Source organism: Typopeltis vanoorti, chromosome 2 (assembly GCF_054136105.1).
Source record: "Typopeltis vanoorti isolate ZY-2024b chromosome 2, IOZ_Tvanoo_1.0, whole genome shotgun sequence".
Taxonomy (NCBI): Eukaryota; Metazoa; Arthropoda; class Arachnida; order Uropygi; family Thelyphonidae; genus Typopeltis; species Typopeltis vanoorti.
Window position 1 is genome coordinate 33,352,501 of NC_143550.1, and position 24,424 is coordinate 33,376,924.

Below are 24,424 nucleotides of genomic sequence, written 5' to 3' on the forward strand. Positions count from 1 at the left end.
ACATCATGTAAGAAGGCCGACCCCAAATAGATGGGATCAGGCACAAAGGGTAGAAGAAGAAGAATATAACCTTTCTAAAGAAGAATGAGGACTTTCAGCCATTTCTAAAGAACTGTTTTGTTTTGGTTTAATGGCAGTAATAATCTGAGACAGCCTTCGTACCTGAATCGGTTTTGACGATGTCCATTGGTTGGAAAGACTCGGGTTCGAATCCCGTCTAGAATGCAAAGGACTTTTATCAGGGCTTTTCATCTGATAGTCACGTGTTATCTGATATGCATATTAAAAAAGTATATATTAAGTCAAATGCCAACTTGCAAAGAATTCATGATGAATATGATGAATACTCCTAAAAGATCTTGCTATCATGATTAGCTTTTCGGATAACGCTTGTAAAGTGTAAATATATAATGTAAAAAATAAAGTGTAAAGTGTACGCTTGCAAAGTGTAAATGATAGTTCCGGCTGAGTTCGTGTGATCTTCCCTACCTTCTTGATTGGTATTAAAAATAAAAAGTTATTTAGTCATCAATCAGTAACTATTCCATTGTTGACAATAAAAAAAAAAAATAATAATAATAATAATAAATTATGAAATCGTCGAGAGCGACAATGTCGTAATCGTGAAAATACATATAAAATAAACATGTACATATATTCTAGTACAACTGCATATATCATATGCAGTTGTACTAGCAGATAATCGGTAATGACATTCGTTTTAGCAGTAATACATGATGAGTAGAATAATTGAACAATATTTTTGAACTAGAGACGGCGGGGGATGACAAACGTAGCAAAGTAAGAAGAGCACTCATCAGAAATAATTTTATAGCGCTTTTCATCCTTTAAACATGGCATTACTTTCCATGTGATGCTTTACAGCTATAGTTTATGATTAAAATACATGCAAAGTTCTTTACAAGTTAATGTCCCGAATATCCTTTTCGGCTAAAAATGCTTCGAATCCCGTCAAGACAGCGAGGAACTTTTTTCTTTTTCTTTCTTTCTTTTTTTTTTTTTTAAATTTTACGTTCTAAAGAATAATTAGCCAGTCTCAAACTGTGGTGATGGGATTTTTTTCCCTTCCAGATGCAAACAAATTGAGTGTTGAAAATTGGCAGTTGATAGCCATTATAGACTTGGATAACATGGCATTGATTAGAAATAATAACGATTATCTGACAAAGATTGTCTTCTGAAAACAAAGAAGTTTGGCTTTCGGAAATTTCTTATATGTTTACGACAACTTTTGAAGGGGGGGGGGAATCCAAATTATAATGAATGGTGAATCCAGTCATTATAAGAAAGAACAACAAAAGCTTAAATAAGTTATAACATAAAACTACTCTAAAAGTCGAAAGAATGACAGATTAAGTGAATACGTGCTAGTAGGTAAACTACTCTAAAGAAAATTTATTAATTTTTAAGTATGCTGAGATCAAATAAAGCACATGAATCAATCATTTCGTTTAATGATCAGAGCTCGTATATTTCTGTGTTTCGTAAATCCAAGTTACAAAGTTTCAGCGCGTGCTGTTTCGCGTAACCGACATCAATTATTTTTCTTTGGTGCACCGACTCTTAAGACATAAAGGCCTATGTCAGTAACAGCCGGTTGCCATGGTAGTACTGCCATAACTTGACTGACGATTGCCCATAACAAGGTTGGGAATTCGCTATAACTTACTAAAGAGAACATAACAAATTAATTAGAGTATACAATCTGTTCGTTTGGCGAAACTGTTTCCATAAATGGGCGAGAGAAATTTAAACGCTAAACGACTTCAACAAGGACCAGATTACCATTCTGCTTCGGGAATGAATGAGATGCCTCACAAAGTATTGTTTAAATTTCATTTATTGCAAATCACTTTCTGTATATTATCAAAAAACGAAATAGAGCCCACCACCTATTATTTTTTTCCATCTTATATTTTCATCTGTATTTCAGTACTTACCACCAATTTCCCAGTCAGTGTCGCACATTTTCCAGAATACAAATAAAGATATTTATTTTCTAAAAAAAATAAAATAAAGCAAATTTTCTAACCATCCATCTCTCGATTTAGTACACGGAGCCCTTTTAGCCTTAAGCAAGTGAAGTCGATGGATAGCCGAAAGCTAATCCATGGTTATGGAGGATTTTAGAAGCATCGGAGTAAGAGAAGAGAAGAGCAGATAACTGCCGAGAGTCTCCATCTTGTGGTCCTAAACTTTATTACTAGTATTGTTATCAGAAATAGTGAGTTATATAGTCGTTTTTTTTTCTGAGAAGCGTGATTAAAATCCTCAGTTTCCGAGAGGAAGACAGAAACTGCTTGTCAAAGATTGACTCAGTTGGTAACCTGAAAATAACCTTTTATTCTGTGCTGGAATCGACCTTTCTTCTGCTATCATATTTGTAACGATTAAGAAATTTATTAGTATAATTAATGAAATGGTCACTTAAAAGCAAGGGATTCAGAAGCTAGTGGGTTTCTTGTTATTATGATAAGGAAAATGTAAGTACAGGAAACTATGATTGTGTGTGTGAACTGTTTGATCACTCACTTAGTACATACGTAACTGAAAAATTGCAGGGACACACACACACACACACACACACACACACACTAAATCAGTTTCCTAAAACTTCTGAAGTTCGTCAATCCAAAAGCCGCACTAAATCAGATACAGAAAATCAAGGATCTTCAAATATATTCTTTTCAGTATTTTTAATTATAATAAAATATTGTCTATTTTATAGTTAAAGTATATTAATTTCGAAGAAAAATAAATAAAAAAGTAAATTAAGTTACTCAAGACTGCATTTATTTCAGTTTAAATCTTTTCTTGTTTATATTTCCAGGTAAGCAATATCTTCATTCTGAGCCTTGCTGTAGCTGACCTGACCGTTGGAATGATTGTCATGCCAATCAGTTCTGCGTACGCTATAACAGGAGTATGGCCTTTTGGCCAAACAGTATGTCAATTCTGGTTGTCTGTCGATTACACTGCCAGCACTGCGTCAATCCTCAATCTCTTAACTCTAAGTCTAGATCGATACTGGTCTATCCGATCTCCTCTTAAGTATTTGCGTAAAAGGACTAAGAAGCGCGCCTTGGTCATGATCGCCATTGTGTGGGGAGTATCAGCCATGTGGATTATTCCTATCATCGGGTGGCATCATTGGTATAATGGCGGTATTCGTTCGCAACCAGAAACAGTGTGTGAAACAGAGTTCGTTGACAATGTATTCTTTAAACTTTCGGCTTCAACGGCCAATTTCTATCTACCAATGATCCTCATCATCTGCATTTATCTCAAGATCTTCCATGAAATCAAGAAGAGGAGCAAATTCGAAGTGGGGAAGTCAAAAGTGTCTCGGTATCCATCCAGTTGTGATTACTCCACAATCCCAAACACCGAAGCTCATCTTGGCACGGATCCATCGTACATTTCGAATGGTCGAGAGAAGAAAGAGACCCTGAGAGTGCAAGACACCGACAGATACACCTCTAGAAGTTCACAAATTAGCGGCGATTTCAGTAGCAGTACTTCAAATGAGCATCGGCATTTTCACCAGTTGACGGTTTTCACACTGCACCGACAAGAGCCACAGACGAATTCCGGGCAGCATTTTGATGAAGTAAATGTGCAAGTCGAATATGTAGCTGAGAGTGACTTAGAGGGGAAACAAGAAAGGCCGGATTCCCCAAACATTGATGATGATTCGGAGTTCACTTCTAATGAAACTAAACTGGCTTCAACAGCTAGTTCATATCTTTGTACAATGCAGCCAAATGAGGACACACTATCCGAAGAGCCAAATTCAATGGACCACCTAAAGAATTGTCCTCCGTTACTAAAACGGCAGAGCAATAATGAATCACAACAGGATATAAATAGTTCAGTAGACTGCTCGCCTACAAGCAACGGACCCAAAGCAATCCCGCCCATTCCTCGTATCAATATCACCACCTGTAAGTTCATCCCAACCTTAACGACAGCTCTTCGACTGAGGGTTGTCCGAAAAACCCCGTCCCATTTTTGCCAAGAAAAAAAAGCTGCTCGACAACTTGGTGTGATAATCGGAGCTTTCGTTTGCTGCTGGTTACCTTACATCATTCTTTTTATCGTGACTGCATATTGTGAAGACTGTATTCATCCAAATGTGCACACTGCTGCCATATGGCTCGGTTATCTGAATTCAACTATGAACCCCTTTCTTTACGCACTGTGCAACACAAATTTTAAAAGGGCATTTAAGAAAATATTCCGAAAAAGTGCGTACCATAAGGCATCATATCCAGTGTCCACAAGTAACCGGGCAGATTTATATGGTTAATTATCGAAAAGTGTTTGAATCTTCTGCACTGATATTTTGGGACAGACTTCCGATAACATGTGACTTTTCCTCGTATTTAAGTCAACCTACCTACTTAAAATGTGTAATTGTAAATATAAGCAATCTCAACTAAGTTGTCTCTTAAGTATTCTAAACTGCCATATTTTCTAAATCATACAACACTTTACGTATAAAAAAAATTATACTAGTAAGATTATTTATCATAGAATGCATATCAATAACTATTTATAATTGGAATTTAGCAATATTCTGAAGTAACAATTGAGAGAAAAGGTTTACTGTAAATATTATATCTGAGTTTCAATACGTAAAAAATATAACATAGTAACAGGAAATCTCAAACAGATATTCTATATACCAATATAAACACTTTCATTTGACCTGTAGAGCCTTTAATAGTTGAGGCATATTACTACCAATGTTTTTATTCTTTAAGTAAACATGAGAAATAATTTCGATGAATGTCGATTTCAGATAACTCCTGAAGGTGGAGTTTTGCAGTCATTAAGTCCAGTACTGTTATTGAGTATACCCCTCCAAGAAATGGGATTAAAAGTCATATATTAAGGAAGGCGGATTCCTCAGGCTTATGTCATTGTGTATAAAATGCCTTTTAAACTGCATGAGCACCAGTTCCTGTCGATCAGATGAAACAAAACTGGATATATGTACAATTATTTCAGTGAAAAGTATATATTCCATAGATATGCTAACCAAATACATACACTTAAAATCATTGTAATAATTACATAAACACGCTTGTTATGAAACGGAGACTGACCATATTCGAACTGAGAATGGCTTTCTTCGGCAGGGCCTAGCGCTATGGATACAAATGCCACTTCCATAGGTCTTCATAATAATTTATTATTATTATACTATTTTTTAAATAAGCGCTTCACAAATGTAAGAGAAAACTAAATTTAATTTATTGCTCCTATATATTTTGCTCAATATGTCATAAGCTCTTTAAAGGAGAAGACAGAAAAATTGCTAACAACGTTTAAATTATGAATACCAGCTTGGTCGCAGCTATCTACTAGGAGTAAACGCTATTGGAATTCAGAGACGTGGGGATAGATGCATAATTAATTTTAAAAAATAAATAAAAATATGAAATTAAAAAAAATTCTAAACAATTAACAGCGACTTCCCAAAATTTATAAAAACAGGCAAAGTCTGTCCGATTAAGATTAGGACGATGGTGTAGGGCTTCACACGATTTAAAAAATAGAAAATCAAATTGAAACCTACTGTAGTGCAGTATCTTGGTACGGTTCCAGCGAACTGTGTCTAGTGTCGATGACATGAGAAGCAAAGCCCGAACCTTCAGAATACAAAAACCTTATATAATCTTGATATTCTTCTATTGTAATAGTAGCAGAATGGCCAGTCTGTCCAAAGTATCAAAGATTAAAAGAACAGGATATTTGATAAACGCCAGGCAAATAAAAAGGTGATAATGTATCTTTGATAAAAATGGTAAGAAAGATGGCAACTACCAGGCCGGTTTGAAGGTGGTGTACAAATTATATCTGCGAAGGGTCCTTGCTATTTGTTCAGATGTTCCTTTAAGGTAGGGTATGCTGATCCATTTAACATCAGACTGCAATGTGGAAGAGGGATAATAATTATCAAGTATTTTCTATATCCAAGTCTTGCTGTATCCATTAAATAATAGAGTAAGTTTTATTTTATTTAATTCTTCTAATAGAAGAGACTCCGAAGAACCAAATGTGCATACTCTGTGTACAAAGCTTTTGATAATACCTATTTTTTTGGAAAGGATGATGAGGCGAAGATAAGTGGATATATCTGCCTGTAAAGAATGTCTTCCTGTAAACAGAAAATTCAATAGTACCAGCGGAGTTACAATGTACTAAAGTATCCAAAAATGAAAGATTGCAATGTCTGCAATGTGGAATAAACACTGAATCAACGTAAATATAACAATGAACAGTGAACTTCATGCAAGTATACTGTATAAGGAGTTAATTTTATTCAGAAGCTGAAGTAGTTCTGTTTCAGAGTGAGACTAGATTGCCAAGATGTCACCACAAAACGTAGCCAAATGCAAAGTTGAGGAGAAATGTTGTTAGAAATCCGATCCTCTAAATGCTCCATAAAATAATCAGCCAAACCAAGTGATACAAGCCTACCCATCGCAGTACCTTCGATCTGCTGAAATAATTTATTACTCCAAGTAAAATAGCTGACATTAATAGTAAACTTGAATAAATTGACCATGTCAACAGGGAAATCTATTTATAAAAGCTGTAGAATTTCTTAAAGTGGTATATTTGTAAATTTTCAAAGAAAAAAAAATTAAAGATCTTCATCTTCAAGGGTATGAAATGATGGCTTCATTTGATGTTGTTTCACTGTTTACAAACTGAATTTTCTGTTTCTGAAAACCGATGAAGATTTTTCGCCGACAGTTCATCACAGGAAAATTGCTCACAGGGAAAATTCATAGCGGATTCATAGCATATTCTTCGCAAGAAAAATTCATCACAGAAAATTTCTTTGCCAGAAAATGCAAAGAAAATTTCGGAAGAAACTTGAAATAATATTGTAATATCACACATACATGAAATTACGAATTCAAAACCAGAAATAAATTAGAAAATATAGCTTATTAGATTTCATTTAACCTTTTATAATATTTGTATTCTGTATAAAGCGAAATTAATATTTTGCATTTTACTGTAGGTGAGTTCCCGAATTTCTGTTTATTTCTTAAAATATTAACCTTTCACTATTTTTCTACACACTTGTCCAGGTGTGATTTTTTTTTTAACCTAAACTAATTCCGATCATGTGCTTTCAATTATAGGATTCCCATATATTTTGGAACTGAGTCCGCTTTTCCTGCATAGTAAAGAGATTTCGAAGACTATTATTGTTTTACAGGGGCAGTGTGAGACTATATATGCACTTCTGAGTAATTATGTAGTCGCACTATCCCTGTAAAACAATAATAGCCTTCAAATTCTCTTTACTATACAGGTACGGCGATGGTAAAATTACGAAAATCCGGTCATGGTGTAAATTAGCTTAAAGCAAAATTTCCATCTGCACAGACGGGAATTTTTCAACAGACAAGTAATCTTCACCTTATTTTTCAATACTTGTATTTCATGAAACGAAGAAATTTTAAAATTGATATTTGTCTACTTGAGTGAAAGAAAAAAAAATGTATAGGTGCAGGCTTCCAAAGTGAAATGCATACTCGTAGTTAATTATCGTGTGAATAGTTCGAAAATAAACTGCAATCAGAAATATTTACAGTCGGAACTGTTGGCTAAACAGTTGGGCTGTTTGGCCGAGCGTATAATGTACCCGCACTACAAACATATGGTTAATAAATTCTCACAAGAGAATTCATTAACTATGTATTTCATTATGGCAGCATGTGTACATTTTGTTTTCAGTCAAGAAGGCAAATATTATCAAATATCAACTTAACAACAATGGCCCAAATCCTAATCTCGCTCTATCAAGTGACAAGGAAATTATTACATTGAAGCACAACATAATGGACCATCAGATAAATGCTGATTCATGTTGAAATTTCTGGGGTGAAAATTGCAAAGAACTGAAATTAAAATAAATAATTTACTAACTAAATTAAATATGCATACGCTGACGTTTCGCCAGCTAAGGTTATCAAAGGTCATTTGAAGATACGCGCGAGCGCGCACACACGCACGCACACACGCACGCACGCACACACACACACACACGCACACACACACGCACGCACGCACAGCAAAGATTAGGAATGACCTAGAGAATAGCACATGTCATCACCAAAGCAGTCTTGCCTCTTTTCACACAAAAGAGATCTCAGCTCACGTTCCCTTACTTTGAGTACCACAAAATTCATAAGAGAAGATCAGATTTCTCTGTTTGGACTAACATTCAGCTCCATTCTCTCCTCGCACAAAAAAAAAAAAAAAAAAATCACATCAGTAGTAGCTTCTTCTCAATCATCTCTAAGCATTCTCTTTCATTCAAGATGTAAACATCCAACCAACTCTCGAACATACTGTATATAGAAATCTGCCCATGCTTAGAATAATGCTCACATGGTTTGGGGAAAAGAGGAGGGTAAAACCTAAAACTTCTCTCTAATTTCTTGACTCTGTCCAGAGAACAATTCGACTCATCGACGATCCTTCTCTTGCAGATTCACCTCAACCTCTACCTCACAGACGGTATTTCGGCTCAGGGTTAATTCTACAGGTACTTCAATGATCTTGCTACACTGAAATAGCGACCATCATTCTGCAATTTCTGTTGCACCTGTTAATACAAAATCAGCAGCTGCCAAGCACTCCTTTACTGTGCAACTACAAACCGAAGCTGCTTTACATTCTTTCTTTTATTCCATCTACTTTCGTCTTCTGAAACAGCCTTCCGCAAGAAGCATTTCCAAACAACTATAAACTGCAACTCTTCAAAAAGACAATCAACTCCTATCTGAGTCCTCAACCGCACCTCACACACACACAACACAGTGATTATAGGTCCTTCGACCACTCATGCATGAGATCAATATTAAAATAGATAAACGTGCATGGAGGGCGAAAGTCATACTCCACACGATGTTCAGTGATTACTGCTACGAGAGGATAGCGCGTGGTAAGAAAAAACAGAACATCAAACACCTAAGTAAGAAAAGAACATAAAAAGTACACTGCTTGGAAAGAAGTAAAAGGAATACCCATGGGAAAGGTGCATCGTGCAATGTAACGAGTAAGGTGTTTGTAGCGGATATAAATTGGAGGGAAATGATGTTCGCAAGTCAGTGCAACTATGTCTGGGTGAAATGACTGCAAAAAAGGGAACTGACTGAGTTTAAAAGAGGCGTTGTGATAGAATGCCATGTTTCAGGCCTCTCTTTTCAGCAAATGGGCCATCTCAGATCAACAATTAGTGATACAACACTGAAATGAAATTGCAGAAGGATAATATGTAATAACCACCATTCGGCGGACACGTTGAGTGCGAAGTCCCAGGCATCGACTATAACACGAATCTTTAGGAAATCATTCATTAACGAGGCTCACAATATGGATTTCCATTATAGCACTGCAATATGCAAGCCCCACATTACCTAAATCAACATGCAGCATCATCTTCAGCGGAGTAAAGAATGTGTACAGTGGGATGGAAGCTTGGAAAGCTGTGTTATGGAGCGACGAATAACACTACACCTTCTACCGAGCAGAAGGAAGGGTGTTAGTGTGGCGAATTCCAGATGGATATCTCTTAGCAGAGTAAATAACCCCAACTATGACATTCGAAGGTGGCGGTGTAATAGTATGGTCCTGTTCCTGGTTCGACCTTAGCCCTCTGTTTGTGGTGCTACAAACATTGAACTCCGAGGGGTATCTGAACATTCTAGACAATGCAATGTTATCTACTTTGTGGTGTTTCTTCGGAATTGATCGTTTTCTCTTACAGCAAGACAATGCACTGTGTTATAAGGCTGCTGCAACTGCGTGGTTTGTGGACATGAACGTCACCACACTTGACTGACCTCCACAGAGCTCTGATCTTAACCGTAATGAACATCTGAGATACGAACTAGAGCATCGGGTGAGGTCAAGGCACACCTGCTCCACAACAGTCCAGGAACAACTCATTACATGCCTACAGGAAGAATGGTCCCAAATCACCATTGATAGCTATCGTACACTTGTGGAAATTATGCCACGTAGGATTGCTGCAGTCACAGCAAAGAAAGATCCTACATCTTATTAAGGTAGGATTTTGGGTTGTCCATACCGAAAATACACTGCTTGAAAGCAAGTCAACGGACACCATATCGTGAGGAACAAAAAGTGTCCGTTGACTTGTTTTCAAGCAGTGTATTTTCGGTATGGGCTGTAAGCAGTGTATTTTCGGTAAGCACGAGACGGCTTGAAAGCGCTTTCATCAGGTTGAAGACAGCTAGGCTACTATAGAGAGATCCCGTTTCTAATCACATAATTTTCCTGGAAGTAGCTCATGTTCTACAGAACCCTATACAAATTTTGGCGCACATGCCGCATTTTCCCATCAGCAGTAATCACAGAAAAGTGCTACTGTCGTCCTCCAGAGTCTGTCATTGATTTCATGGTCATTTTATTCCGAGCCTTCGGCGCGTGTCTTTAAAGTGCCTCTGAATTTAATCAAAAATTATTTATTTCATTTTTTATTGAAATGTATTTATTTTATTGAAAATTTGAATATACAAATTGCAGGTAAATGCTGTTATATTTAAAAGATTCAGCGTGGAATTTGGGGGCTGAAGACCTTTAATTTATTATGAAACACAAGTTGGACATGTGCCGTACTGTTTCAAAATAAACTACGAGAGTTTACCGATAAGAAGCATAAAACATTTTAGATTGCCAAGAAAACATTCCAGCTATGTTGCTTTTGGCAGTCGTATTTGCATGCGCACACTATAGTAATAATTTAAAAAAAATAAAAAATAAAAATTTTCCCGACAAAAAAAGCGTCATCTGTAAGTCAGAGCACAGGACAATTAAAATATTTTCCTACTCTGGTAAGTAAAATGAGAAAAAAAAAATTGATCAACAATAAGGATTAGTAAAGTCATCAAACAGGAGACAGAAATCTTTTGTACTATGATACATGTTTGTATTTTACTCCATTTAATTCCCTGCTTCGATCGCCTGGAAAAGTGACGAACCTTATAACGATTTTTCAACCGGAAGTCAGTTAAACAGTTTCATACGGAAGTGGTGGGTTCTCCCCACCCCGCTCTTAGAAGCATTGTTTTATTTTTATTGAGTTATCTGTTTCTATCTTGCAGCACAGTCAAACTGGTTGGAGAATACACGAAGTAAACATATGATAATAGAATGGTCTCGTAGCATTAGTTGTTTTCCCTCGTAATTCCGAGTCTAGTCCACCCTTTGTTATCGATAATTTAATTCACGTCTACTAGAATTCACGTCTATTCGTGTAGATGTAAGAATGTCAAGAATGCGAGAGACAAATGTCATCCTAAAGGCGCCTGTTTTGGGTTCCTAATCTTAGCTAGTATATTATTGTTTGAAATCGTGTAAATTCTACAATAAATTTTTCGGAATTGCAGGTCTGACGTTAAAACCAGAGTTTCGGTGAGAGAAACTAGTTAATTTTTTAAAACTCGAATAATTCGGGTAAAAAGAATACTGGAAAAAAATGAAGCTTAGGAAAAATTTCTCTAATTGTACACCAAAAATTGAGCTATAGGTTACCACCATCGATCTAGTGTCATGTAAGAGATTACGAGAGAACCTTAAAAATAATTTTAAAAAAACCTAGCAGAATAAAGTTTGCATTTGCTTTTCATCACTAGTTGGATATGTTCATGTATTGCAATGGTAGCCTACATTTCACTATTAAAGAACACTCTTCTGTTCATTGTTTTGTGAAAATTGAAAATTTTGCACTCAGTTTACTAATAGTAGCATCTTCTATTAACATTACAATGCCAACAATATTCATCAACTGTTAATGCTATTGCCACGTTTAATCTCAACGCATAACATTCGATATTCAATGGTGCAGCAGCAAAAAATCTTTTCATTTTCAACCATATTCACATCCGTCTACGAGATGTCAGTGATTGGATCAAATAAGTGTCCTCGAATAAAGTACGTTTTGGTGAAATAGACACAAATGAAGATTTTCATTTTTGGGTTGGTGTCACAGAAGTATTTTAGGAAGGAAGAGTGATGACTGCGTTCGTTCGATTCTAACTGAGCAGCACACTGCTGTGGCGAGTATATAAGGTGAAATAATGAGGACCACTTCGTTATTTCTACACTGAGGGATGCATAACTGAAACCTGGGCCATCCACCACACAGAAAGCTCATCGAATGGGTTAGGATAGCTGCGAGGCGGATGCTAAAGGAAAACGCCGAGTTTGGGACAAAATATAAGGCAGGGTACTTGGACAGTGAGGATGTCGATCGGGACACGCGTGCAGCAGATAGTTACTCGTTAGGAGGGGAGGGAACGGTGCACTGACTGCTTCGTACTGATGTCTCTTCCTATGGGTAATCCCATCCAAGGGATCCGGTTGATAATCAAAATTTCCTTTCTTCCTATAGGTTACCATGGAATGGATACCTGGAGAAGGCAGAATGAAGACTAAGAGATAGACAAAGAAGATGGTACTCAATCTGTGGACAACACCCGCCAGAACTATTGGCGAAATGCATCTCCTTGATAACAGCGTTTCATTGAAATCAGTCGTAAGATTATGAAGCCAAAACGTCTCCTCCATGGTGCTGTTGGAAGAAACAAGCATCCCTTATGAAAACACTTTAGTTCAAATTGTTTCAATGAAGGGAGGAACATTTCCGGAGTATTTCAACTAAGACTGAGTTAGACAGTCTCAGATAGTGATAGTAGGGTTTTTTCTTCTTACAATAAAACAGGAAGACTGGCCGTGGAACGCACATGATTGACAAACTCTTTTTCATCTTACCTGTAATTATGAAACCAAATCAAAGATAGTTGCTGAATAGTTCAACTAAACAGAATTGAAAAGACGCTGCAACGGATGATTCCTTTGTTCGTTATTCTACACATCTGAAATAAAGAAAAAATGAGAGCATGTCGTTGTCACTAGATCTAATTATGTATAAATTTATAACACGTATGATAAACAACTGTGTATATAGTCCATTACTGTATATAAACATTGTGTTGGTAATAAAGCAGATCTTTGAAAATTTAGTTTTTATTAATTCAAAATACAGTAATACAATTCTACAGCGTTTCAATTTTCGGTGTCATTTTCTAATTTTGAAGGGTGTCATTTTCACTATGATTTTTTTCTTTGCGATATGATAATTTATAGCGTTAAAAAATACTAATCATTAAACTGTAGTTCACAGCAGACACAAACTAAACACAAGGTTGTGTTATATTGTTGTTGTTGTTGTCTTGACCTTGGAAGAGTCTTAGATGTTTCCGTATGCTCCTTGTACTGCTTTGGCTATGTCGATGATTTTGTTTGTATAGAGCTGTTGTTCAGGATTAGGATCTATTTCTTGCAAGGCTGCTAATTGCTGGACAGGTAAAGATGTGAGTGGGTGTCAGTTCAGTATTGGGGCAGTTGTTACAGTTTCTATATGTTCTCGTATCATCTATATTGATCTTTATTCCTCTATAATGTCCTGTTCGTAGTCTTGCTATCGTAGTGGAGGTTTTTCTGTCAGCACTGATTTCGGGAATTTGATGTTGTATCACTGATTTCAGTGGAATTAGTTTAGCTTGTGCTAGTGCATTGGCATCAGCAAGAGTTATCATGTGAGATTCTTGGTTGAGTTCTCTGGCCTCTTTTGCTAATTTATCAGCTGCTTCATTGTAATCAACGCCTACATGAGCAGGAATCCATTGTAAAATGCAACTTTTTCCTAAACACTTTAGTTGATTTAAGAGTTCATGGATGTCTTGTGTGAGCTTGGTATTGCCATTTTTGATTGCCTCCATAGCTGATCTTGAGTCACTGTAAATTATAATTCCTTCAGATTGTTGAGATGATGATGATAGTTTTAAGTAGGCTTCTAGTGCTTCATTTATTGCATAGAGTTCGCTGGTAAAATTGGAAGCGATTCTCCCAGATCCAACTTTTATTGAAAGTTTTCCCTTTCGGGAGTAGAAGGGGAACATCAGCGCCTCCATTAATCATATTGGTGTCTGACGATCCATCGGTATAACAAATAACCTGTTTGGAGGATGAAAGAAGGTTGATAGTATTTAGGCCTCTTTCTTTGAGCATTTCTTTTGGTTCTTTTTTGTACAGATTGGTAAGGTTTAGATTTATGGAGGTATTTGAAGGTAAAGGACTGGAAGATAGAGGTTCTTTGTTTATGTGGGCATTTAGCTGATCAAGACCTATTTCTTTCCTGATAGTGTCATCATATTGTAAAGTTGATCTGTGAAATCTGTATTTTTGGTTCCAATGTTCATAAGTTTTTAGGGAGATATGATCGCTTTTGTAACTTCCGATATTATTTATGAATTTTATGGTGGCAAATTTTCGTCTGTCCTCCAGCAGGTCAAGTCCACATTCCTGTTGGGCTCTGATGTTATTGGATGAGACTTCACCAATGATAATCTTGGGTGCTTTTGTTTGTATTTTGTCTAATTTTTTCTTTACCGATGATGCCGAAAGTGACCAGATAGGTGCTGCATATTCCATTATTGGCCTTATTAGTGTAGTGTAAGTAGTTTTGAGGATTTTTGGCTTTGCACCCCAATTTGTTCCACAAGGCCTTTTCAGTATATTTAATTTTTTCAGAGCTCTGTTGGAAGTGTTAGAGATGTGTTGTACGAAACGTAATTCATGATCAAGCATAATACCAAAGTATTTTGGATTTGTGATTTTTTCAATTAGCTTGTTGATGATCATGACTTTGGGATTGTAGGAATGTCTATTTTTCCTATCTGTACTAAAAGTGCTTAGTTTTGTTTTGTCTGGGTTGATTTTGAGTTTAAGTTCATCTGACCATTTTTCTAATCCCTTCATGGATTTGTTTAGAATCTCCTCTGATTCTTTGATTTTAGCACTAGTGTGCCAGATGGCTATATCATCTGCATAGCAAGTTATTTTTGTGTCTTCTGTAAGGTAGGGATGAATGTTATTGACATATAGAAGGAATAGTAAGGGACTGAGTACTGAGCCCTTGGGAACACCAGCCCAGGTTCTCTTCTCTTTTGATATCGCTGCATTGATTCTGACTTTGATCTTTCTTCCTCTAATGAAATCAGCAATCCAGATTAAAAAGTTTCCTCTAATTCCAATATCATGTACTGTTTCTTTAATTTTTTGATCCAAACACGATCGAAAGCAGCAGTCATATCAAGGAATAAGGCAGTTGTCTTTTTTGTTGGTGTTTCCTGAAATGAGTCTATTATTGTTTGGCAGAAGTAGAATAATTGATCTGTTGTCGAATGACTGGTTCTATAGGCAGTTTGGTAGTGGTTGATTTTTATTTTTTGTCAGCCAGTGCATAAGCCTGAAGTGTATGATTCTTTCAATAATTTTACAAAATATGCTGCTTAATGCGATAGGTCTATAACTTTGATATTCTGCAGCATTTCTGTCAGGTTTCAGGATGGGTACAATGACTGATTTTTTCCATTCTTTTGGAAGTTTGCCTGTTCGCCAAGAGGTATTGAGAATGTCCAGAAGTTGTTCTTTGGCATTTTTGCCAAGGTGTTTGACCATATGACCAAAGATAAGCTCATTTCCAGGAGATTTATTATTGCAGTTTTCTCGATTGATGAATTTAGTTCACTTAGTGCAAATTCTTAGGAGATGTCATTAGTTTGGTATGTTCTTGCTTGTTTTAGTATTTTACTTGCGAGTTTATTGGGGGTCTTGTCCTCTCTGTTATACTGAAGTTTGGAGTTGTTTGAATAGGTTTTTGGCAGTGTGTTTGCAATTTCGTGATCTGTAATAGCTTGTTTCCCAGCATTTATGAAGTTTGTTTTCTGTTAGTTCTCTTTTTTGATATTGTCTAGGATTCTAATAATGTTCCAGTGTTGGCTGTCTTTTCTTGGATCCAGGTTACTGCAAAGCTCTGCCCATTTCTCTTGTTTGCACTTCAAAATTTCCTGTTCTATTTGTGTTATATTAATTGCAGCAATAAAAATCAGGAGAAAAGTGTGTCATTATTATCCATCAGTTTTTACGTTTGCCATGCAAGCCGCCTTCTGGGAGCACAAAGCAGAGATTCTTATATCTCAGCAAAGGTACTCAAGATATTGATATTGACAAACCAAGTCTTCAAACATGCCGGATGTGACAGGCTAACGGATTGAGCTACTGACACTATAACGCTGAAACTGTTTCTTTATATGATATGATAAACATATTACTTTGATATTCATTCATCTCTTTAATTCACAGAGATGCACAAAAGAAAGAATATAATTATCTAATGTTGGATGCGTGAATGTTATGATTACCTATCTCGTAGTGTGTTGGGCCTCCGGCCAAGAAAATGCCCACCTTGGCATCGATTCCACTAGACGACGGAAGGTGGTGTCCTAAAGCATTCAGGTCCAACTAGACAGCATCACGTCCCAGAGGTGAGCGACTAAACAAGGCACTGGTGCTGTCACTCGGATGTTGCGTTCCACATGATCTCACAAATGTTTGATTGGATTAAAATCAGAAGAATTGGGTGCCAATCGTACAGGCCTTATTTATTTACAAAGCTTCTAGCATACAAGTACCGGGAGTGAAGTTATAGTTGGCACCGTCAATATAAAGGTAGGAGTTTGGCTGCCAACTAATTTTCGTATATTAGGGATAAAAGCATGTCTACTCAGTTGGATGAATAAGAAAGGACGTTAGAACTCAGGTTGTTTTGTGTATTTTTAGCAACAATGCTATGAAGGCATAACATATACACTGAATGGCCATTTATTATGAACAGCATTTATTAACGAGTGGAACCCATTTTTGTCTTAAGAACGGCCTGTATTCTCAGTAGCATTGATTCACCTGTCTCTAAAATGTTGCTGTGGAATGTTTCGTCACGCTGTCAAAATGGCATCGTCCAGTTATTGCATACTGGATGGCATGCGTTGCGGCTGCATAATGCTGCCTTCACATCATCCCAGAGATGCTCTACTGCGTTCAGGACTGAAAACTGGTCACAGGTAAACTTGCTGTCATGTTCCTCGAACTATATTTCAGCATGCTATGCGCTTTGTGGTATGGTGCGTTGTCTTGCTGGATGTACCGTTTGATAATGAGCAAACTGCAGCCATGAATGGGTAAACATCATCGACGACGTTAATCTAGGCTGTGGCATATAGGCAGTGTTCAACTGGTATCAGAAGACCTAACGTGTGCCAAGAAACCATTCTCCACACCATTATACCGAGGTCACCAGCCTGAGCTATTGCTACCTGGTCAGAAGAGTTCATGGACTCATCTTGTTGCCACCGTATTCTAGTTCCACCATCAGCATAGTACAAACCAGGAGACATGTTTCTAGTTTTCATCTGTCCAGTGTTGATCAGTGATCACGTAGCCACTGAAGCCACATCTACCTGTGCTTAGCCGACAGCACTGGGACACTCGAGATGGTCGTCTGCTCCTATACTGTATCCGTGAAAGCGTGCAACGAACTGTGCACTCTTGAGATGTTCTGACTACCATTGGCGTACTGAGCTGTGATTTGAGTGGTCCACCCATTCTTTTCATTTGTGCCTTTCTTCTCTTACATCAACGTGCTGTTTCCGTCCACAGGACAATCCTTAGTTTGAAGTTGTGTGGTTATTACATTACACCTGCTGCATCCTAAACGCTATTGTGCGCAAAAAGCCCAGAAGAGGACATTTATGAGATACTGGCACCAACAATTGTACCACACCTTTTGAGTATGCATGCAGGTCTTCCGAATAGAGTAGTCACTGCATCACCACTGATACACCGTATGGTGATACAAAGGTTCACATTACAGCGTAGTTTAGTAAGATCTTATTGTAAAACCATGAGCAATACTTATTTCAGGTTACGTAAATTTAAAAATTGTTCTCAGCGCAAAACGTCCCAAGAATCTGATGATAATGACACTACTATATTTACTTAGAATAATAAACTGTACAGACTCTTCCTGAAGTAATAAACACAGCATGTAATGACTCGAACAAGGGATACCATTTTGCAAACAGTGGATGCTTATATTTAAAATAAGTATTCAATATATGCATCAAAAAGTTTATTGGAAAACTATGAGTTAAGAAAATAATTAAACTTGATTTTGTGATATATTTATGATAATTTCCTTATATTTCATAGTACATTATGAAATAAGGAAATTATATTCGATAGATGGCGCATTAGTTAATTGTGTAGTGGAATCTCTTGAAAACCTTGAAGTTTGTGAACCGTGATCACAAAGAATGGCACCTTTTTACATCTACAAGTGCAGTTTAACGCAGAATTTCTCTTAGGTATGTTAGTGCATTCTCCGTCTTCCCCACCCCCCCAATCATGCTCACTTAAAACAAACATAAATGACTACTACGCTTAATATTATGCGGAGAATAAATCTCAATACGACACCGATATCTAGGTTGCCTGCTGACGATTTGGAGACCCCGCACTTAACATCTGAATGATGCACTGTAGAAATCAGCGGACGCAGTCTCAATGGCTGTCTTAATATTCCGTTCTAGCGCCTTTATTGCCAGGGATATCGTACCGTAACAGTACGAAAGCAACTCCGGCTAGTGCTGTCTTTCAACGGGCGAGGCACGAAGTTATGTTGCAGTGACTGGATGGGATTTTGATTTAGAGGCGTTCAGTCATGATCTCGCATTTAAATCCTAAAGGCATTCAGTTCTCAATGCACGTGAAGCCTGTACCAAAAGACGTTCAGTCCAAGCAATCACTATGTGCAGCATAAAATTTGGGCCCTCGTTAACGCCAGATTAGGGCTGCAGGGGGATTCGGAAAGAATATTGCACCTGCATCTGATAATGGATTTGAGCAAACACATGACTTATGATTACATCTTAACCTACGTTATTTTACGATATATATATATATATATATACTAACATATTCCCGTCCAAATCTACTCGAGAACTTGACAACTAGTAGAGTCGACTATTATTGTCCACCGTCTCGTGAAGTCGTTAGAGAATCAAAAAGTTAATCTCTAAGATTGTGCACGTTGAGGTACAGCAAAATATCTTGAACAGTAGGTGCTCAAAAAAAAAGCTTCCAATGTACACCATCACAAGCACAGAGTACACTAGAGTGAGTCACCACTCCTGTTTCGAGATAGAGTCACTCGAGCTTTCCTTACTAAATCATCCATTTAAGAATGCATGCCAATCCTTCTCTCTTCAGAAAGGACTTTTTATAAATTGGCTAGCTTATTCGAGTAGCAGAACCAAAGCTCCATCTAATATCTTATAGCATGTGCATTCAATGCGAGTCATGCTCGCTCCTTCAAATTACCCACGATCTTGATTGATATTCTGTCACTAAACATTTTCAACAATGGACATAGTGGCAACATCTCTCAACGCCCATCGCATTGCTTTGTTTTAGTTAGACGGATTCCCATGTTCCATGCCAGTTCTGACTCGCCTGCGCGTCAAAAAAAAAAGTTATGCCGGGGGAGGGGGCATTCATCACGGCGATCAGCTAAGGCATTTTGATGCAAGTCCGGGCTGAACTGTTCTATTACTGGACAATTTCACCCAATCCTGATGCAGTATCACACCCATTTCAAACCCCAGCAGAGCGGCCCAGTCCTCAGAGCCAATTCTTGTCCCAAGGTTAGATGCATCTTGCTGACTTCCCTTACCTATACACCCTCTGTCCAAAAAAAGAAACCGAACTTTTCGAAAATAGAAACTAGTGACGCCACCTGTTGTATCATTTTGTTGTTGAAAGCGGCAACCTTCATTAGTCTTGTATCAACTGTTTGACATTTCTTTCATTAGAAGCAAAGTTATAGTGCCGAGAGTGACTGTTTTGACGATCGATCGGAAAATGAGTTTCAAACAGAGCTGCGATTGACTTTTGTGTGAAACTTGGTAAATGTTTTACCGAAACGCATCAAATGCTTCGAAAACCATACGGTGATGAATACTTATCCCGTACTCAAGTTTACGAGTGGCTTAAGCGATTTCAAAGTGGTCGTGAGACACTTGAGGACGACGAAAAGCTGAGCCGTCCAAAAAAATGGACTGAGCTAAGTAACATCCAAAAAGTGCGTGATTTCATCAAAGAAAACCCGAAATCGTCAGTGAGATTGACTAAACATGAATTGGGGATTCCCAAATCAACTGTGCACAACATTTTGACCGAGAGTTTGGCCCTTCGTAATTAACTTCGCGATTTGTTCCCAAGTTGACCGACGATCAAAAAATGTATCGAATTGAACATTGCAAGGACCTCCTTAAAACCGCTCTTAAGGACTCACACTTCCTTGAAACGATCGTTACTGGTGACGAAACGTGGTGTCGTTTCGTCACCACGTTTACACGAATACTGAGTGGAAACTCAGTATTCGTGTAAACCGAAAAAGTCGCTTGGAGAAGTCAAAAGTAAAGACGATGTTATGTTTCTATGATTCCAAGGGCATTATCCACAAACAATTCATTCTGCCTGGCCAAAGCTTCAGTGGTATGTTTTGAAGCAATTGATAGCGAGAATTCGTCGCGTACGACACGAATGTCGTGATGCAGGCAGCTGGTCACTTTTGCACGATAATGCACCATCTCATCTTTCGAACATTGTGAGACAATTTTTGAGCAAAATTTTGAGTGATCCAACACAAAAACCAAGTTTGTGTTGGATCACTCGCCGTATTCACCTGATTTAGCATCCTGACTTTTCTCTTCCCCGACTTCATTTACCGATGAAAAGAAAGCGATACCACACCATTGAAAACGTTCAAGCAGCAGTAACCACGACCCTCAACAGTATCGAAAAACCGATATATCAAACTCATTTAACGAATTAATTGACTGTGCCGAGGAAGAGTATATTAATTGAAATAAATGATTTGAATAATTATAATTGACCTGTGTCTTATTTTCTATCAAACGTTTTTGGACAGAGGGTGTATTACTCTATCGATTAAAGGCTGTTCACCTTGGAGACCTACTGCAGATATGGATACACGGCAGGAAAATCACACACTCTCTCTCTCTCTTTCGGAGATTTCCAAGTGCACCAGGAGCACTCTGGACAGCACAGGACATCACATAAAACACCATGCAGTGCTTTACGTGATGTTTTCTAGATATACAAATTCCATATTCTAATTCGTTAATGTATCTTAAACATGTTTTTTTTTTTTCATTATGATTAAAAAAGTAAATGAATTATCCATTCCATTTCAGGTCGGGCAGTTCTTAAGCCAATTATTTTAGAGAATTGCTGATTGCTCTAATTACAAGAACAGAGATAAAAGAAATTAAAACTGAGTGAATAAAACTTTACAAAAAACTTTTTTTTATCGTAGGTACCTCTTTGACCACAACATAGGAATTTCATTTGATATGATAAAAAATCGAACAAAACACCCAAGAGAAAGGATGTTTTGTTTGAACACCCACTCAGAAAGGATCCGATTCTGAATTTCCCAGCATTACAGCTTCAGGCTAGAAATTTATTTATTTTGTTTAATCTCTTGAACTATCTGGAGGTCAGAGGTGAAAGAAGTCGGATATTGATAACACAAGAGGATGATTTAGCAAATTGCACAATCTCATATATCACATTTCAGCTACTCAAAATGATTACACCTCTTACTAGATACAGTATGTGAAATGAAACAATTTTTGATCACAAAGAATGGATGGTTAATTTTTGATCACAAAGCGATCAAAAATTAACAATCCATCTTAGGTTCAAAATTTTAGCTTAAAATAAAATAAAAAAAAAAAGGAAAATTGTTTTTATGGTCAAAAGTTTAAGCCAAATACAGAAAAAAAATTACAAGAGTCAACAATTTAATTAGATATCTAATTATATCACTATATTCTCCAAGGAAAAAATCTAGTCTGTGCACTCTTACACAACTTCCAGTGCTGCCTCTAGTTATCTCTTTACTCATCACATACCGAAAATCTCTTTTGTATCAATCTTAGAGAATGTCTTTAGTAGCTTAATCTCATCCCTTCTGATTCTCATTTCAACCAGACTTTGCAATCCACACAGGAATGCATCTTCATACCATAGCTGATGCAGTAATCTTCTGTTCCGAATCACTGATTGTTGACCTAAAATGGCCCAATTTGTCACAATTTGCAAGACAGGCCTGCAACATGACATCCTATCTTTCCAACTCTGTCAGCTGCCTTCTCGCAGTCATTTCACTGAGACACAGTGGCACTGACTTGGGAGCATCATATTCCTCCAATTTATTCTGACTACAATCACGTGACACGATGCATCTTGCCCATGGGGGTATCTGTTGACTTCTTTCTGAGCTGTGTGTGTGTACAGGAATGTTAGAATCCTACCAAAAAATATTGTAAATGTACAGCTCATTAGTACTATGGGTCTTATATCTAAAGAGCAGGGGTTCGAAATTATATAGGCAATCAGAAAATCTGACTAGACACCAAAGATGATATTGTTTTCACTTTCACTTAGGCCATTAACAGGATTGTAGGCCCCTGGGCAAAGCAATGCACTGGAGACCCTACCCTCCCATCTTTTCCTCTTCTGTGCTCCACTCATAAAAAAGTACGCTTCATTTCTGCTCAAAGGGTTATCCATCTGGAAAAAAATATTTTTTAAAATTTTATTTATCTATAATATGAAAATTATTTAGTTGATATATCATGCACTATCTCCAGTTCTATTTCTTTGCTCAGTGTTCCAGCAAGACGACTAATTTATACACTCTGCCACAAGATCTCTCATTCATGAACAATACGGCAGCATAGGGCAACCACCCAGTGTGCCCGTGCCCATGCCCTGTGTAGACCCACACCAAGTAATAAAAACTGTTATTTTTAAAAATTGGCATAAATGATAGTAATAGCATTTATTAATAATAGTGGCAATTTCATACACATACTATAATATAATTTCCAGGATAGGCATAGGCCAAGGAATTGCCTATGCTTATCCTGGAATATGGATGTATTACTTGGAATAGAGTAAATAACGACATGGAGTATGATGGTTTATCTTTATCAATTGTGTCTGTTTTCAAACAGGTTTGTTTTGAAAATCAAAAAAATCCTAACAGTCATAATCTTAAGATGGAAATAACATAGAACATTAGGAATAATTCATAGGTAATAATAGGAAGACCTAGGGGTGCGTGTGTGTGGGTGGGGGGGGTACCATTATACAGGAAGTATTTTCATAATGAATATTATATTTTAAATACCGACTTTACATAAAGCTTTTTAAAGCTTTTATTTCTGTTCCTACTTTCCGCAACCACAGAATAATTAATGAAAAAAAAACATAAAGTAAAGTTTATATACTGTTTGAAAAACACATTTTCAAACAGTATATAATCATCATCATCAAATTCCTGCCATGTACCCTCAAGGGGTGTACAGAATATGATAGTACAAGAAAAAAAATTTCATCATTACTAACTTCCTATCAACAATTTTCCTCCAATTCAGTCTGTTACTTGTCAAGACTCCAACATTACCAGATCTTATATTTCTATCGTATAAGGCACTTTGTACCGTATAAATCCACCTATAACTTAGTCTTCCTCTGGGTCGTTTTGCTGCCAACCTGGAAGAGAACACTGTTTTAACAATCTTTCCTCGCCTATTCTGTTTCAGTGACAATACCACCTGAGATTAGCTCTGCTAACGCATTCCTGGATGTTGACAATGTCAAGTTCTTTCCTAATATCCTCGTTTTTAATGATATTGCCATTGATGCCATCTGTTCACGCCTATAATCTTTCTCAGGACTCTCATATCTGCGATCTCTAGTCTTTGGCCAAGTGTTTTACTTCTGACCCAGCTCTCAGATCAATAAGTTAAAACTGGTTTGAACACTGTCTTGTATACAGCTAATTTAGTGTTCAACTAATTTCTCTCTTATTCCATATGAATTTATTCAATTGACTTCCTACCATACCAGCTCTGTTGATTCTGTTGTTTATTTCCATATTTAATTTACCATCTTCACTAAAAATCGTGCCTAAGTAGTTGAAATATTTTACTTGTTCCACAGGTTCTCCATTCACAACACAGTTAACATTTTCAATGATTCTGCCTATTTTCATTGTCTTTGTAATGCTGACCTTCTTACCATATCTATTACAACAACTATTCAATTTAGTTAGAGAATCTTGCAAACTTGTAGCGGTTTTATTTATTTAGAAGTATAACATCATCCGCATAAAGCAAAGAGCTGACATTAACATCTCCAATTTTGATATCATATTTCATACTACTTTCCTTCATAATGTGATCCATATAGATAATGAATAATAGAGGGGATAATCTGCATCCTTGTCTCACACCAGATTTAACATTAAACCATCTTCCTGTACTTCAATTCTAACTGCTGACTT

The 24,424-nt window shown here is 37.0% G+C and overlaps 1 protein-coding gene across 1 annotated transcript in view; it reads left to right on the plus strand.

Annotated features, from left to right (window-relative positions):
* LOC150108909 (histamine H1 receptor-like) overlaps window positions 1-4,330 on the plus strand; it is a 15,753-nt gene extending 11,423 nt beyond the window's left edge. The window contains exons 2-3 of the mRNA XM_090414495.1: window positions 2,750-2,754; window positions 2,852-4,330. Coding sequence (XP_090270621.1) covers window positions 2,750-2,754; window positions 2,852-4,330 — 1,484 coding nt within the window. The remainder of the gene's footprint in view (window positions 1-2,749; window positions 2,755-2,851) is intronic.
* The last annotated feature ends 20,094 nt before the right edge of the window (window positions 4,331-24,424 follow it).